Source organism: Paramormyrops kingsleyae, chromosome 5, assembly GCF_048594095.1.
Source record: "Paramormyrops kingsleyae isolate MSU_618 chromosome 5, PKINGS_0.4, whole genome shotgun sequence".
Classification (NCBI taxonomy): Eukaryota; Metazoa; Chordata; class Actinopteri; order Osteoglossiformes; family Mormyridae; genus Paramormyrops; species Paramormyrops kingsleyae.
The window spans coordinates 24,186,998-24,205,126 of record NC_132801.1 but is presented as its reverse complement, the minus strand read 5'-3'; the positions used below and the strand labels follow the sequence as shown (position 1 = coordinate 24,205,126).

At 42.0% G+C, this 18,129-nt stretch overlaps 1 protein-coding gene across 3 annotated transcripts; it reads right to left on the bottom strand.

Moving 5' to 3' along the window:
• Positions 1 to 15: 15 nt before the first annotated feature.
• mgrn1a (mahogunin, ring finger 1a) lies at positions 16 to 17,851 on the bottom strand. 3 transcript variants are annotated; one of them, XM_023835771.2, is made up of 17 exons: positions 17,344 to 17,851; positions 15,034 to 15,152; positions 13,768 to 13,856; positions 13,369 to 13,515; positions 12,940 to 13,057; positions 12,170 to 12,236; positions 11,959 to 12,002; positions 11,391 to 11,438; positions 10,618 to 10,686; positions 9,267 to 9,426; positions 8,055 to 8,164; positions 7,127 to 7,356; positions 3,289 to 3,403; positions 3,151 to 3,196; positions 2,614 to 2,718; positions 2,178 to 2,223; positions 16 to 1,413 (listed from the first exon to the last, which is right to left on the bottom strand). In XM_023835771.2, exons 1-16 carry the CDS (start codon positions 17,429 to 17,431, stop codon positions 2,183 to 2,185), a joined length of 1,596 nt encoding a protein of 531 aa, XP_023691539.1. In that variant the 5' UTR covers positions 17,432 to 17,851; the 3' UTR covers positions 16 to 1,413; positions 2,178 to 2,182. The 3 variants fall into 3 exon arrangements, with proteins under 3 accessions (XP_023691539.1, XP_023691535.1, XP_023691538.1); XM_023835767.2 differs by lacking the exon at positions 2,178 to 2,223; XM_023835770.2 differs by lacking the exon at positions 2,178 to 2,223 and having other exon boundaries at positions 3,289 to 3,400; positions 17,344 to 17,850.
• Positions 17,852 to 18,129: the final 278 nt, after the last annotated feature.

The window sequence follows — 18,129 nt, the reverse complement described above, 5'->3', positions numbered from 1 at the left end:
GTGAATCAAAAAATATATGTATGCAAGAAGCCTTTATTTTTAATTTACAAATGCACTAGGTATGAAAAAGGTAACAGGGTATTTAAATTATAGCTATCCCTCAAGCTAAAACATGCATACTGGATAGCAGACTTGCTAAAATCTGCTACTCTAGTTAGCAAGTAAAATATACAAGTGTATGCATATATAAATCTTCGGCTAAAATCAGCAATATAAAACAAAGAATAAAAGCTTGATTCAAAAATACTATTATTTAGCGAAACAATGCTTAGATCTAAGTACTTGAAATGATTTTTTAGATTTTGAGCTTTGAACACAGAGAAAACAGCTCCTTTGGTAAGTCTGACTTTTCACTGGCCAAGTCACATGCAAGGATGCAATGTTAGCCAGACAGAGCAGGGAAACGTGGGGAAACATGAGCATAATGAGCACAGACACAGATCTTAGCGCAAATCGTTACGATTGTAGTTTCTGTTCTGACAGCCAGCATGCAGGTGGTACTTCACCAGCAGTGAAAACCACTTGAATACACAGTTTCTGATTTAGTCACTGTGAATAATGATGATTTAGGGTGACAGCTGGGGGGGGAAGATACTAAATGCAATAATCATTTAATTCACTACATGTGAATCTTCCACCTTTCCCTGTCCGAGTGTTGGGGGTTATGTTTTTCATTTTCCACCCTGGACATTAGTGCAATTTAGGTGTGACAACAAATATTTAATTTCCCTCAAATAAGGTCATGGGTCAACCACGTAACCTTGGGAGGGAACATCAGCGCGATAATTGTCAGCCATTAAAATCAGTTTGATGAAGAGCGAAATCAGATTTATCAAAATGGCAAATCAGATGTGTGTTTGTGCTGCCAGGTATAGATAGTCCTGTGCCATTTTCAGTTGTGATCTCTGCTGTCTGGTAGAACGATCCAGTCTGCCACTGGCACAGATTGGCCGAGTGCTGGCAACGGGGCCTCTCTGGCTGGGGCTGACTTTGGGGAAAAGTGCCTGTTTCCAATGCATTGGTTTTGCACTAAAAGGTAGCGTAGCTGCTCTTCATAGGTGAGAGAGGTGATTCCTGGAGTTTGGACAGTTTTCCACATAAAGACTAGGACACTGAAGACATGGTAGGTGACAACGACATTTGTACAAGTGCTGATTGGCACTAGTCATCCCAAGGCTGAATGCAACCAGACGTGCTCCATCGGACAAAAGGACAACAATAAGGACAGAGAAGGTAGACGACAGCTAGACCAGGCAGGTCTTGGGGCAGGGTGAGAGGGGTCTAGAGGACACGCCCACTGCTAGGGGATGAGCTGCTCATCCTCAATGTGCAGACTGCTGGGGGGGCACAGCAGAGGCTGGCTAGAGCTGTTGGTGCTCTGGCTCTTCAGACTTTCCGTAGACTCTGACGAGCCTGTGGATGCAAGGCAGAGCGAGGAGAGGTCAAGGGGAATTAAAGGAGCAGAAACGTACCCACAACATCCCATTTGTGTACAATCCTATCAGTACTATTCAGAATATACATAAGCACACGGAAGGTCTAAGGCCATCAAAGAAGATGATGTTTAAATGATCTCACGTTGGTGTAAAACTATGATGCGTCTGTCAAAATGTGTCAGCTTAACCAATTCCAAACCTCTCCTAAGGTTAGCCCATACACCAATGTATTTTTTTGACTGGACCGCTAGCGTCCCATGTTTGGTTAATTAATATGCCATTGAGTTAATTAATTTAATTAGTTAAATTAAGCGAGCTGGTGGTGAAATTTAACAAACACATGGAATGGCTGGAGTGCCCCTGAGGAGGGGTTTGGGAACTGGCGTTCTTCTGGCCATTCAATAAGACATCAGGAACTTTTCTTTGGAGAACATAAACAATTCTTGTTAGTTTTTATTAGGTTACTGTTAACTTGCTTATTTTCTCATGTTCAATTGTTTTTTTTCCCCTGAGCAAATACATGCTTATGACCCAGATAAATAGCTTTAAACATTTTCTTTGATTGTCTAAGACATACGCACAGTACTGTATATAATGCACGCAAGACATTTGTCTTATTATAGGACAGATATATTTGCTACAAGTACAACAAAACACAATCAATGATAGTATTATGGAAAAAAAAAGTTGCAAGTTGGTGAGAACGCCAGTGGTGGAGGAGAGAGGACAGCCGGAACCTACCCGTGTTATTTCTCAATAGCAACACGGCAGGAGTCAGGAGCTGGGGCTGTCCCATCAAGAAAGCAAGCAAGCAGGCAGGCAGGCAGGCAGGGAAGGGAAGGGCAGAAGGGTTAAAAAACCAAGGAGAAAAGCAGAGAGTACAGGTGAGGTGCAGGGACAATGCAAGAATAGTAAGCAATTTATACAACCGGAAAGACCATCTACACTGAAGCATTCATTCAACAATCTGATTCCTTTTGTGCATGCAAACTGCAGAACAATACCAAGATAAAGACCATGACAAAAAGCAGAAATTCTTCGTGCAGCAGCAAAGGTAGACAAATTGGACACGGATGGGAAGGGATTAGTTCTCCATGACAGCAGGAAAGATCCAGAGAAGGGAGTATGCACTGACAGCAAGAGTGGAACAGGCTTTGATGGGGAGAGACTGGGTCACCTGGTAGCGACAGCTCCACAGGTGGGTCACTCTCAGTCTTTGTTAGACGGCTGTGCTCACTGCTGCTGTCATGAAAGATCTCACCCATAGAGTGAAGTCGATCTTCTGCACAGTGGAAGCAGAGAGGGGGGTAAGGCATTTTAGCAAGATGTACAACTTAAAAAGTATGTTTGCAAAATGTGCTTAATGTCAAAAGGTGGCTGAGAACAGCTTCAACAAATGAAAAATGAAATGTTCTCATTCTTGTAATGACTTGCAAAAGTTAACCAGAAAAACAGAGTTAATAAGTAACCTGAACATGCACACTGCTAGTTCCTCCTATTTCCTTGTTTTTTTGTCTGTAAGTACGTAAAATCCCTTCTGGAAATTCTGAATTGTTGGTCGCAAGCTCTCGTTTTTAATGACTAAAATATCCCCACACATAACAGCCTAATAAGTATGGCTCTTAGCTCTGAAACATGAGCGGGCTTTGCCACACTCCCTGTGACCCCACCTACGCTTAGAGTATACCCTGTCACCCTGCACCCCATCACTGACCTTCATCAGGAGTGACGGACCCCGGGCCTTCCTCGGCAGCAATGGCCTGCAGGAGACAAGAGGAGAAACGGCTTCACTCTTAGCAGAATGCTATAGGGAGCAGCAGGCCGGGAGGCAGGGGAGGGTGGGGGATCTTACCTCGGTGGAAGCGGGACTGCTGGACAGCAGGGCGTGAGGCTGGCTGTCAGATACCTCGGACAGCTTCTCCTCATCCTCCTCCTGGATGGGCGACGACGGGGACCTCAGGGTGCTACTGGGAACAGACCCATGTGTCAGACATTTCACCAAATGCTTTACAGTCATTCCACATCAAATGGAGTCATTCCATATCAAATCTACAACCCCATTTCCAAAGAAGTTGGGGCCGTGTGAAAAACGCAAATAAAAACTAAAAACGATGGCTGGTAAATTCTATTTTACCTAAATGTAACTGAAAACACCACAAAGACATAAGTTTGAACTGAACTTTTAAGAGTTATTTTTGTAAATACATGCTCAAAAAGTTGAGACGGGGGCTTTTTCCTATCAGTGGGACTATGACCTATGAATAGGTAACAGGCAAGACTATTCTGACTGGTGTAAAAAGCAGAATCCACAAAAGGCTCAGCTGGGTACAAGAAAGGATGAGCTGAGGTCAGCAGTTTAGAAACAACGTTTCTCAATGTATGATTACAAGGAATTCAGGGATTCCACCATCTATGGTCCATAACATCACTAAAAGATTCAGAGAATCCAAAGAAACCACTGTGCATAAAAGGCAAGGCTGCAAATCAATATGGAATGCCTGTGATCTTCATGCCCTCAGACGGCACTGCGCTGAAAACTGACATTCTTTTGTGATGACTAAACAAACGTGCTTGGGAATATTCTGCAAAGCAATGCTGGTAAACACAATTTGGCACAGCATCTACACTGTGTGCGGAATCATTAGCCTAGTATTGCTCCTTGAGATAATTTTCAGCAAAACCTAGGCAGACTTATAAAAGTGAATTTACAAGTTCTCTTTTGCGGCAAGTAAATTTAGAGAGTCAATATCACATTAGTCTATCATAAACAGAAATAAAAGAAAAACACTTGATTATCAGTGTATAAAATTGTTAGGCAATCAGAAACTAAGCGGATTTTTCTCTCTCCAACATCTACAGAAATAATAATAAATTTAGTTGTTCAGTCTGTATTAAGAATAAACTATTGGTCATTCTATTCAGTGCACTTAAGTGAAGGTTGTGTTTCAGACTTTGTGACCTTAGCAGCGATGCATAGCACCTGGTACTTCCAGAAATTCGATTCATATTGAGGTTTTAAAGAAAACCCCCCTTTAATTTGACACATATCTTTGGCACTTAATTTGTGTCATCTTCTCTCTACTCACTTCTCATTTTGTGTCTTGCATTCCTCTGACAGGCATTTTACCATTTCCCCCCCCCCCAAATCTCCGTAAGGTACTTTTCTGACCCATTTTAATGCATTTGCTTAATAATTCTTCACTGGAAAGTGTCCATAGTTTTACTCCAATCAGAAAGTACTCAGAACTTCTGTCATGTGAAATGACAATATTGGCCTGAAGAGAAGAACTAAGTAACATACTTGCATTTATAGACCATGTGCAGAAATATTAGGCACGTTAAGAGTCTACTTTGCAAAGTGGAAGCCATACAATGGCTACATCCAGAAACGCCAACATGCAGAGGGTCATTAACTCAGCCCAGAAAACCATCTCCTGTCCTTAGAGGAGCTGCACAGGTCCAGCTGCTACAGAAAAGCCAGCAGCATCCTAAAGGACACATCACATCCAGCATCACATCCAGCATCCCACTTGTTTAAATTGTTGCCCTCAGGCAGGCAATTAAAGCTCGTACAGACAGACCGAAAAACAGTACATATCCCAGGGCCATCGCTGTTATGGACAATGAACTGAAATTAATGATTATCCAAACTCTCATCTCCACCATACTCTATTTTTTTTAAGTGTACAAACGCTCCTCTACTTACGAACGAGATACGTTCCGAACAGCCGTTCATAATTTGAAATGTTCGCAAGTCATTATTCAACATCATTTTAAGGGTATACGCAAGTACAAAAAACTAGGATGCTGGGAGTCCCCACGCTACACTGCTGCACGGCGGGAGTAGCGGCCAGATGTCGTACTCGGCGGAACTGGCGCGCAGAAAAAAAAAAAGATGTTGCAGACAGGAAACGGGAGCCCAATGAACACATTTTGGACTTAAAGTCCTCTTCGTTTGTGTGCCTGACAGTTCGTAAGTAGATGAGCGTCTGTATTTAATTTAGCTTTTTAATTCAAATTTTTATTGCACTCAAAGGGACTGCATCCAATTAAGTTGTACAATGATAAAGATTTTAATTCTGATGCACTGACATAGTGGGGACGCGCGGTGTGGGCTGACGAGTCCTCCTTTCAACTTATTTTTAAGGAAAACATGTGTCGTGTTTCGCAAGCCAAAGAGGAAAAGGATCATTCTTATTGTTATCAATGCTAAATTCATACGCCAGGGTCGGTCATGATATGCGGGTGTGTTTGACCCCCGGTGGTATGGGGAGCACTATGAAGACACTACAAACCCTGAAGGGTACATAGGCAACATAGGCTGGCATTTAGATGACATCTTTTCCAGGGACACCCTTGGTTATTTCAGCTAGACGCTGCCAAGCTATATTCTGCATGAATTACAACATTTACGCTGGATGGCCAGCAGTCCAGACTGGTCTCCCACTGAGAATGTGTGGCGCACCAAGAAGCGCAAAATATGGCAAAGGAGACCCCAGCAGTGGTAAAAAGTCCTATATCAAGCAGGAACGGGGGGGGGTGGGGGGGGTGGAATTACACTTTATTACAATTAATGTCCTCAAAGTTGCCAAACGATTTAATGTTATCGAAAGGAAAAGTTACGTAAAGCAGTGGAAAACATGCCCCGTCACACTTTTTTTCAAACATATTGCAAACTTCACATTTAGAATAAGTGTTTTATAAAAAACAAATGAAGCTGATTAGTTCAAACTTATTTTAAAATTATGAGTAAAACTGAATTTATCAATTACTATTGTTTGTTTTTTTCGTATTTTCAACAGTATAATAAATGATAATTTAAGGATGCACTCATTTGTTTTATTGTATTTTTACAAACTAAGTAATGTGACCAGGATATATTAAATATAGTAAACAAATATGTATTATTTCTCACACGGATTGCCTAATGTTTTAAACATACAGGGGAATCATATGCTTGTGTGTATCTGGGACACTTAATCCATAGTTATACCACTAGTTATATCAAGTCATAACAAAGGACTGATTTTTCTTTTTTTTTTTTAATTTGTCAGAAACACTGTGTACACCACAAATTATAGTGACACTGTGTTCAGACCCTCTGGCTAACCATTGCAAGTGTGCATTGAGAATTCTCCACTTTAATGTATATTAAGTCTAGTTTTGACTCTGGTGCTCTAATCCCTGAGCATTTTTGACTGAGGTTTTGGCTACAGTCTTTATTTTACGCACGAGAGAGACTGCCATTCCTGACCGGCGGAAAAACAAGCATAATTTATGGCTTAATAACTGTAAAACGCTGAAGCTCTGCTTCCAACCAAAAGCTTTTTTGTGTGTGTCAGCAGTGTGTCTAATCACATTTCAGTGCCAAGTACAAACTGGCGTATGGGTCTCGCGTAACACTGGACACTGAAGATGCACAGCTGAAGTCGCACATGCAGTGGGACACCGGAGGGGTGGGTCCAAACTCAAAATTCTCCATCTGCCTCCAAAAATGTTTTATCATTTGTGCTCCCGGTAGATAACGTCAGAGTACAGACTTGCTACTCTCGCTTCTATGAGCGTTTTTATTAAAATATACACATAAATGAAGAAAAAGGGGCTGTAATCATTCTATGTATTTTGTGGTTAGGGGAACTGGAGCAGAACACAGCCAAGGTTAATGTTTAATTGCGGGGCCATGCTCTCACCTGTCAGGTGACTTGCTGACCTTGCCCTTCTGACCCCGTCCCGCGTCTCCGGAGCGCTCCACCGATCCAAGCTGCCGGCCCGACAGCGGTAAGGGATCCCCGAGACCGCCAGAGAAATGGATGTCATCATAGAGGGGGACCAAGGGGATACTGGGGGAAATGGAGCGCAGGCCGTTGAGCGCCTCCAGGAGGGAGATAGGCTCAAAACCAGGTGGGACGTTGTCCGAATTCTGCAGCAAGATTGATGGAGTGCCAGGTTACATTCAGCGCATATGCACACATGCATGCACACAGACACAAACACCACACACACAGACACAAACACCACACACACAGACACACTCAAATTCCCAGTTTCAATGAGGTCAATGCGGAGGTTGTGCAATATCTGCCTGACTGCCTTTCATTCTCCGTCAGACACAACATTTCAGAGCATTGTTGCTCCATGGATGGCTGCTGGGGCCTGGGAAGGAAGCCAGAGCTATTTAAGGAGCCCACGTTTCTTGATGGTAAAATGTGCAATAAGCAGGCTGGGGGTGGGGCAGGGGGGGAGAGTCTGGCCCCTCCAGTTACCATTTTCCAATGTTTCAGCAGCACAGTACAGAGACCTGCACTCTAATGTGGAAAAGTACTTTTCTGTCTGATTTCCCACATTCAATTTCAAGCCGTGTCGGCAGTATTCGAGAAATTCCAAGGGACGTCAATACAGTAACAGACTTCTGCTGTCTGGCATGGAGCGATCAAACGCGCAGTCTTCCATTTCCAAAAGGTTCTGCTCTCTCTCTCCCCAGCCAGCTAATCCCAAGTTAACTGGGGCAAAGGTAGGGAGTGGGAGTTCCTATCAGTGTAAACCTTCCCAAAAGCAGCCATCCATCCCGACTCACGGGACAAGCTGTAATCTGTGAAAGACAACCCTGAAGTGCTGTACCGAATGCTCATCGTGCTCCATGGTCTGCGCCAAGACTGGGCTGAAGGACACAGGAGACAGCGCCCCGGGCTTCTTCCTAACAGCACGGATCTGGAGCAGGGCCCGGAAGGCTGCAAGGATGGGTTTGGACACGTCACATTAGAGTGCCACATGGCACGTGTAAAAAAGTCAACTCAGAATAAAAGCAGTGCCCGGTCACACTCTTGCAACCTGCAGTATCGTTCCTTCAGCAGCAGACACTTCACATAGGAGCACAGGCCAAGTTAAACAAACAACAAAAACAACAACAGATTAGGGTGAGGACATATGCACCTATGTAACTTACAATGACGGTGACACTGTGCTGTGAAAATGGTGCTGTCCTATAGATGAGACGTAAAACTGAGGTCCTGACTCTCTGAGGTCATAAAAGATCCCTGGGCATCTTTCGAAAGAGTAGAGGTGGTACCCCAATGTCCATGCTAAAACTGCCCACTAATGCCCTATGCAATCTGGACTCCTAATCATCCCCTATATCTAACTGGTAAATTCTCTCCAGCCCCTTCACCACCTTAGCTACTGTGGGGTGAGTGTACTGGTGCAGAATGGTTGCTGTTGCATCATCCAGGTGGGGGCTACACAGTGGGGGTAATGCTTCTGTGAAGTGCTTTGGGTATCTTGAAAAGTGCTATATAAATGAAGTGATTCATTAAAAACCATCGCCATATGGTTCTCTTTCATTACTAAAGTACAAAAGACTAACAGTCAGATAATCACTTGCTTGGGAATTTTTTTTTTTTGTTTAATGTAAACTGTAACACGGTTATGACATCTAGCAGAACACAGAACTAGATTTTGCTCAGGCAGGTTCTACAAATGATCGTGTGTAACTTTTGTGGATCTGAATAAACACACTGTCCACCAGGTGTCTCCATTTTTCCAACTGTTCAGTTACACGAGAACAGACACAGATGTGCTTACTGTGGATAAGAACTGAAAATCGCATACAAAACCATTTTGGCTTGACACCAAAATGTCTCTCTAGGGACAACTATTTAACAAATGACTATCGATACTGTGCTAAGCTACTTTATCTGAATACAAAGTATAAAAAATTAAACAGTAATCCTACCAACGCAGAATTAACTCCAGTTTAATTCTGGGAGGTACACATAGATACACCTTACATTTCAACACTTTCACATCTCTGTGTTTGTGTTTCGACAAACTCACGCAGTCTGCATATGGGGCAGTTGTTGGCCTGGTAGCGCAGTGTGTCTGCACACGAGTTGCACAGACACAGGTGCCTGCAGGGCAGGATGAGTGTGTCGCGCAGGTCCGACAGGCAGACAACGCACTCGTTGCTATTGTCGCTGTTCTCATCATCTGTGGGCTGCAAACAAAATGGGACGCGTGAGATTCAGTGACTGCCAGACGGCTCCCGACAAGCTTCGAGGAACCAACGGAGTGAATCAGCTACACTTCAACATCACAAACAAATGCAGGGTGAACAAGCACGTATCCACACAGGCCAATAATTCAGTGATTCCTAATCCAGTCCTTGGGGATCTGCAGACAGTACCGGGTGCTGTGAGGAAGCAAAAATGTGGACTGTCGGTGGGTCCCCGAGGGCACGGTTGGGAAACGCTGCTATAGACTGGCCGTTATATACAGTGCACTGCATAACTCAGTACACCCACTTTGAAAACTTTAGATTTGTATACATTTCTCAGTGTGCACCAGAACAATTATCCGAGTTTTAATAAACTTTCATTTCATTAACATAAAAGCTTCATCACCAACATTATTAAAAGAAAAAAAAATGTATTCAAGTTGTTGTAAAAATGAATACACCCTATAATTAATTCCGCCAAATTTAATATTTTGTATGGCCTCCATGATTTTTAAGAACAACACTCTTGTAGACATGGAATGAACAAGTTGTGGACATACTGCCACATCTATCTCTCTCCATTATTGGAGAACGATGAGCTCGTTCAGAGCCTGGATGGAGAATGGTGCTCAGCCTGTCCTTCCAGAACTCCCCGTAGGTGCCCTTTGGCTTGAGGTCAGCTGATATGCTTGGCCACTGAATCACTTTCACCCTGTTCTTCCTCAGAAATGCAGCAGTGGCCTTGGATATATGATTTCTTGTAGCCTTAACCTTTTTTTGTGTAAAGAAATGACTTGCTTTCTGAAATCTTGTGACATTTCTCTTCCATTACTCTCAGCATTGTGTGGGAGGGGATTTTATTTGTTAAATATCACCCTTAATTGTCAGTTATTTGGTGGCCACCTGTGTGATGACTGAGTAGAATTATCTGTTGTTGAATTCCTGATAACATTTCATCAAGTTTTATTCCTTAGAACTTCATTGGGCTCGTACTCATTTTTGCAACCAAAAAAAACTGATTTTATGGTATAGGATCCCATAGAAAGTATTAATTCTAAAGAGACAGTTGCTTTCCTGAGAAATCCTTTGGGGTGCACTCAGTTATGCTGGACACTGTACCTGAAAAACTGTTTTCCGCTTTTAAATTCTGGTTGACCAACCAGAGGATGGCAAACGGCCAAACAGCTGTACCTTGGTCTCTTGGTTGTTCTTGTTCTCAATCCCATAGATCTCCTGTAACAGGTAGCTGACTCGATCCACCTGGGCAGAGACATCGCAAAGAAGCAGAAGCTAGCTGTATGCTGTCTATCACAGGGAACCTGCAAACAAGCTCATTACTTGTTCAAACTGGGTTTTCCCACACATGGCATCCCCATAATACTGGTAGATATGTCACTGTGGTCCAAATCCAAATCTACACCGCTGCTTTGAGCACAGACTGTTGACACAAAAAGGTTTATCTGTTCTTGTCTGAATAAAATGCACATTATTAGACATCAGTGTGGGCTAAAGAAAGCAGCTCATAGCTACCCAGCTTTGAGACGACATGAAAAGGCCATTAGGAGCTTGCTAAAAATGTCATTTTCTCTTCAGAAAAGAAATTTTCCTTGAACAGTGACGGTCTCCTCCATGTGACCGATATTTACATATTCTCTCTTTTTAGACACTGTGAAATCTAATATCTCTTTGGAACAGGATCCTTCCACAGTTCAGTCTTTCCACACAGTTACCTCTCTGTTCCTATCTGTAGGGCAGAATCCCAAGCAAACTTGGGTTGATGTTTAACTCTGGTTGGATGCATAGAATTGGATTTAGAATTAAACAGTCAATGGAAAACCTAGTTATTTCATTATTGATACTATTTTTGGAATATCCAACAAATCCGTTATGTAATAAAGACTTCAAAACAAAACCCTGGGTCTGTACAAAACATGCAGTCCACACACAAGGGAGTATTTACTCACGATCTGCTTTTGCTTCAGTGGCTTCACAGAGAAACTGCCGTCTACATGCTGACAAGAGAAGAATTGTTTTACTTTCCAAATAAGTTATACTTGTTCCTGGAATTAACTACCTTTTCCATTGGCTGCATGCTGCCCCATAGCATCTGTGCTACGTAATGTCAAGCCCAGCATCTTTGTTAAAAAGATAATTGTTATTATATGTCTTTTTGAGCTAAACTCTTTCATAAGTGCTAATGACTTTTCCTGGTGGTGAGCCCAGCAAAGCCAGCCCTGGGTAAAATCAAACAAAACAGCATGCTGCTTTTTGTCTGGGAGTACAAACACATCATTTTTCTTTTTTTAATTCCTAACTTTTTTTTTTTTTAGTCCAAACAACAAAGTCAACCAAAAATATAGTGCTCTTAAAAAATAAAGCTAATGCAGATGATGCACCAAGAACCACTTTCACTCCACTGCGGTTTTCTGCGAAAGTAATTTGGAGTCACTGCAACGCAATAGGGTTTAATGTAAAATGCCATGCAGAAAAATTAGCCCTAAACCCAATGAGAACTTTGAAAATGATACTTACTCTTTCAAAGGCAGCCAGCAGCACATGTGCATGTCCAGAAACTTCTATAAAAGGAGAAGAACATTAATAATAAAAGATGAGTGGTGTGGTGAATGAGGTCACTTGTTGATGACATGGCAGAGAGTTGTGCCTTTAACTAGCAGAGAGTGCAGTGGACACAGATGCGTTCTGCCTCCAGTTGCATGTGCGTAGTGCTCTGGAAAGCACTTACCGTCGCCTTCATCCACCACGGCCTGAATCACCATTGGAAAGACTCCTCTGTCCAAATCAAAGCTGAGCTAGAAAGGGGAGTGGGGGAGACATATTTCCGATAACACTCTGAGAAACTCGCACACAAGCAGGACTATGACCAGAAAAAATGTTCTGGATAGATGGGAAATCTCTCTGGCCTAAAAACACAAATTCAGGTCTATAAAGCCACGCAGGGGCACTTGTGTTTACAATGGGACTTTAAAGGCTGTCAGTTTTCTGTATTCTCCAGTCGTGTTGCACAAATCAAAATTTTCCTTTTTCCATCACCAGCCACCATAAAAAAACAGCACAGCTGCTTTCCGCTGCACCCAGTAACCCAATAATAAGTGTGGCGGGAGATGATATCGCAATTACACAGAAGATAACGATGTCGGGGGTAAAATGGGGCTCCGTCACGTCTACAGATGATACGCAACACTAGACCATTGAGGGAAAAAAGCAATTCCGGGTCATTCTTTGGTTCGGCGGCTGAAGCTTTTCAGCAGCAGAGGTCATTAGGCTTATTCGTGGTTGAATTTTTTATTTGACAAATGCACAGCTATGCTGGTACTTTGCAGTGAAATTAAAATCTGGCTTTTTCTCCTGCGGCTGCAGCAAGAATGAAGATGAAGTCCATGTTGAGAAGCCTGATGGCCTGAGGGTATAAACTCCCCAGTTTAGTTTGGCAGGGAAGGGGAGGGGAAGCGCTGCCCCCCTGCTAGGCCTAAGAAGCCTTTGAGGGACACTCACCTCTTCCTCTTTCCACTCGGTGAAATCGATTTTGAAGGACGGGAGGGAGAACTGCTGGCTCACTCCTCGTTTGTAGTGTACTGTTTCTGACACCATCATGGGATTCTTGGGAGAATAACTTCAAAGGAAATAAGGCAGTTTCCATTCTCAGGCCTTAGCAGTAGACAACGAAAATGTTGCTCCACTCAACGGTGACGTGAGCTCATCAATAATGCATGGTGATGGTGCGGATACCAGTTACCAGAGTAGGAGAACTCAAGCAAATACCTGCGTTTGACACACCAAAAATGCTGAGGGGAAAAAAACCACCCACTGACAAAGCCTACAGATATGCACAGTTACTACATAAAATGCTAAAGGCTAAAAGCAGCCTTAATTGAAAGTTCAACATGACTCTGCTGGTTTTAATGGTCCGGTCTGCTATCTTACATGGCCATGCCGTTGGTGAATTCCTCAAAGGCCTGGCAGTACAGGGTGATGGCCACCCGAGCATCCGCATCAAAGGTAAACTCCACGCTATATACCACTCGGGGCCTCCCCCCGTCCTCCGTAGGACTGTCCGAATCATCCTTATACCTGCCAAAAGGCAACAACAACCTTCATAAGCCCTCCTCGTTCTACCAAAGAGAACACTTCTAATGCAGAAAACACACAATTCTGCACATACAAATATTACAGGATTTAACTGCTATAGTTACCCTACAAATATTACGCTAAAGCTCTGACTGCTAATGGTGCAAGCAGGTCCATGTCAGAGGACGGCAAGACATATATTGGACACTATGATGCAAGGCTTCTAGCTGTGGCCTGGTGGATCCATGGTATCACCTGACGAGTCGTAGAGAGTCCTTCCTGATGTTCACCAGGCTTCTCAATGTCTTCACAGCTTCGTGTGGAGCTGGGGTCACATAAGGAAACTGGGCACCAAGAAGAGATACCGGTTAATGTGTTCCTACACCTTAAGCTCCATTAAATATCCCTTTCCACATCATTTAGACAACATTAAAAACAAAGGAAACAGAAGCGTCGGCTGGTGAATGAGTTAATATTTATTTTTAAATATCCTTTGCAAGATCAGCCCTGTGAACTGCTGCATTCTTATCAGTGGGTGTACCTTCCTGTGAAATCACAAATAAGAGGTCAGTCTGAGAGTTCCCCAGACAACTGCACAATAAGAAACATGATCTAATTCGTTAAGAGCCTTTATAATGATTAACTGTTGTAGATGTAGTCGGCGCTATGCGAGTGAAACCCAATATAGCGTCAGCACTATGGTGGTTTTACCTAAAATGTTCCATATACTATGGACATATAAACACCACAATGACTGCCAGTCTATTGCCAGATTGGCCAGGCTTCACAACAATGAGTAAAGGATGCGACTAAAAGCAATAGGGAATAGTGCAATTAAAGCCCTGTGCTCTTCTGTAAACTTCAGAAAACAAGACTGTTTTCCTTTCAGACTCTATGTCCCTTTGCCAGTTGGGGCTGCTAGGGCTGGGAAACTTTGAATTTGTATAATATAACAGATTTATCATTCAAATAAATTCTAGAATTAATTACAATCATACTATGGATCCAACCCCTCACTGCACAAAAGCCTAAGCCAATTGTGTGCAACCAACTGTGAAAGGTGAAACTGGCAATGCTTGTCTACTATTGTCTTAAGAGAGGAAAATGACGGGACAATAACATATAACAACATGTGTATTTTTTAGTTGCTTCAGGGTCTGCACGATACAAACTGCAGGTAAAATAAAAAATTTCCAGACTGCACTTTTCAGGTTTTTGGTTTTCTGATTCACACATTATTTCACTAGTTTATGTGCTGGCTAGTTTCAACCATTTTGGCTAGCACAATTAATATGGCAGTCAGCCCCTAAAACCAAATCCAGTATTCTGCTTAAGCAAAAAGGGCAAACAAAAATGTGGAAATATGATGACTTAATGGTTGCTCATATACATCTTCAAAAATTTGAATATGTAATTCTATGTGTAAATATTCTTTAAATTCAAATTACATGATTCAAATAAGATTAAGGGGCATAAATGAATCTCATTAGAATAACAATGTTGGACTCCCAGCCCTATTACCTGCACAGGTCTGTTGCCAAGGAAGTTCAGGTCCATGTTTTCCCCAAACAGGTATCCCTCAGGATGAGGGGTGTCGAACTTCTCCCCACCCATAAAAAAGTGACTAGCAAAATAGTTTCCTTGAGGAAAAGAAAAGATGATAAACTGTCACAAAAAGAATTTCCCAGAATACTCCATGTGAAACATCAGCTGGGATGCTGCATGTCACACTGGAGGACACGTACACTGCACCCAAACTGCATTGCTGTGGCTCAGTGCCAGATGGTGTCTTCTGCATCAGCTTGTTTTAAAGCAGGATGCCATCTGAATCAGAACAGCAAATCGAGCGTGCCTTGACATAATGACATGATACCTTGAGTAATGAATAAGAAAAGAGATCTGTACAGCATTCTTGTCATTTTTGTTCCGGCTGCAGAATGACTAACACAACCCACAGAAGCTTTCTAGCACTGGAACCATAAGGAGAACTACTACATACAAGTAACAACATGAGTAATCTCAGGTCTCAGCTTTGCCCGTTTCAGCACCGGACGTAAACTGCAAATTAATCCAGAGTCATTCCAAAGCATAATGATTTTATTTTCCAATATGCTGCATGACAAGACACCTACAGAAAGCCAACGGCCTTGGTTTGGGTTACACTACGACTTAACTGAATTCAAAAGCATATGGGACCATCTGATTTAAATACACATCTACTGAACATGCAGTACACTGACTTTTCCGGTCACCTTTCGATTGACATTCAAAGTTTGCAATAGAAATTACAAATTCTAACTGCACTCAATTTAGATATTCATAGGCTATGACCCATTAAGTAATAAGAGTAATTAAATAATCATAATTACATTTAGTAGTTATCCTTTTATCTTCCTAAGTTCAAACATCTCCGAAGGTATCACCAAAAAGAATGCAGAAACATAAAGAAAGTTCTGCATTCGACTGTATAAAATTCTTTGCTTTGGATTTTTGTTCATTTTTAAAAACATTTTCAAAAAGCCAAAAAAGTGATCAGCAGTAATCTCTCCTTTATCTATCATTATCCTTGAACACCTAAGTATTTCCTTTAGATGGTCATTTGGCTCAGTCTAGATGGATACAGTGAATTTTAAGGTGAATCACTGTTCAATAAAACCCAGAGTAGCTGCATACATCACGAGCCCACAAACATAACCCCCCCCCACCCCCCCAGAGCGCTTTGACAAAGTCAATGAATTCCAAGGTCAGGTTCACCCCACAGGGAGGCTTCATGCTTAACTTCATGCACTGAAGGTGTCCTCGAAGCTTTCATGCTAATCTGTTCACTAAACTTTTAACTTGTATTGGGTTAGCCCATCACCTTGGAAACCGGGAAATTACTCCTAGACTGACTCACAATAACTCCAAAAAAAAAAAAAAAAAAGCTTTTTGGACAAACTTGAAACTGTTTTAGAGAAATGTAAATAATTTTATATGAGGACATAAGCCAAACTCAGGCTCTTCTAAAACATCCCTCTTTGTGGACAAAATGCAAACATGAGACTCTGCATGGGTCATCATCGGTCTACCACTCTAAGCAATGATTATCTTTTCGGGTTTTACAGCCCCTTACCAACAGCTGAAACATGCTAATGTAAAATGTTTAAAAGGTTACACAACCAGGAGAAAGGTTAGTTTTTAACATCCCACAATTTATTTTTAACTTGGGAGCAGTTTGTTTAGAAGTGAGATTCATGGTGACTGCTTAAGGAACGGACCACTGAAAATTTTTCAGTCAAGTGAGCCAGGGCACTCCAATATTGCATTTATTTTTTACTGTCGTTTCTGATCAAGTTGTCTTGTTCAGTATTACTTTGGTAAGTATTACACATCAGGTGAAGACTGATACTCATCTTTGGTTTACAAATAAATTTACTAACTTTTAAAAATGCATTTAATCACATAATATTAAACCAGTGGTATCGGGAGTAAACTTGATTCTAATGTAGAGCAGTTTCTTCAAAACTAACTAGAAAGCAAATTAACACAAGTCCCTTCAATTACAGATAAGCTATAAATAATTCATTCAGTTCCATAGGTTGGCTAACAAAAAGCTTTCGTTGTCTTAAATATAACTAATTTTATTCCAAGAGGGAACATGGTCTCCGTGTACATCAACTAGTCTGCTCAATAGGCCAGTACAATTACTGGGAGGCCATTTCCACAAGGACTGATACAAAAAGTTGGGCAGTCCGAAACACCAATGAATATCTGTTTCGATTGTGCCTCTGTTCATTTCAGGGGTTGAAATAACAAAATCGAATGAGATGAAATCAGTTTACAGCTACTTACCAGATTTTGGAGGGTATCTGTAGGCTGAATTTGCTTGGATATCGATGTCCTCAACGCCAGCAATTCTTCGACTGAGAATGGATCCCATCTTTACAACAGATTAAAGCCTACACCAAAGCGACAACGACAGCTCTCACGAAAGGTCGCGCTTTCAGTATTTTTTCTCAACACAAATACATCGTGTATATGCAAGCCTAACGTTATATCAGTTTAACACTAACTCCTGCCTGGTCCACCTACGTCGATGTTTTCCAGGGTAACAAGTCTGAGTAGCTGCTCTAGTTACAGAGACAATTTTCTATGTTGCCTTCGCCAGTAACGGTTTTAAAGAACGTTTCCTTATGCCCAAGTGTATTAAGCTATAATAAATACGATTGTCGTTAGTTACGGAACATTTACGAAAATAAAGAAAAGAAAAACAAAACAAAAAAACTAAACACAACACGGGATGGTTTTTTCACCCCCCCGTTTCTAGCACTTCGCGCGATGAGTGGAAGTCTGTGGGAAGGATTGTGGGAAGTGTAGTTCAAAAGTACCACTGTTCGCCGTGCGTTATGCGGGGTCAATTGCATCTAAAAACTGTACTTTTTTATGTGTTTCTATAAGAAATTAAACTCTTTTTTTCACTCGGACAGACATCTTCGAGCGGGTGGTTCAGCGAGTTAGGATGCTGTCACTATGATCAGAAGCTGGATGGTTCAAATCCCTGATTCAAAAAAGTAATTTTGTTGTTAGGGCCCTTAGAAAAGCCCTTGATCCCTAATTTTCCCTATCACCGCTCTCTTT

What these genes read in the sequence shown, in the direction of transcription:
- mgrn1a (XM_023835767.2), bottom strand. Translation starts at nt 17,431, where the DNA reads ATGGGATCCATTCTCAGTCGAAGAATTGCTGGCGTTGAGGACATCGAT. An exon ending in CAGATACCCTCCAAAATCTG is followed by an intron (nt 15,153 to 17,343) that starts GTAAGTAGCTGT and finishes CTTTTCCTCAAG; the next exon opens with GAAACTATTTTGCTAGTCAC. An exon ending in AGAACAACCAAGAGACCAAG is followed by an intron (nt 9,427 to 10,617) that starts GTACAGCTGTTT and finishes TTTTGTTTGCAG; the next exon opens with CCCACAGATGATGAGAACAG.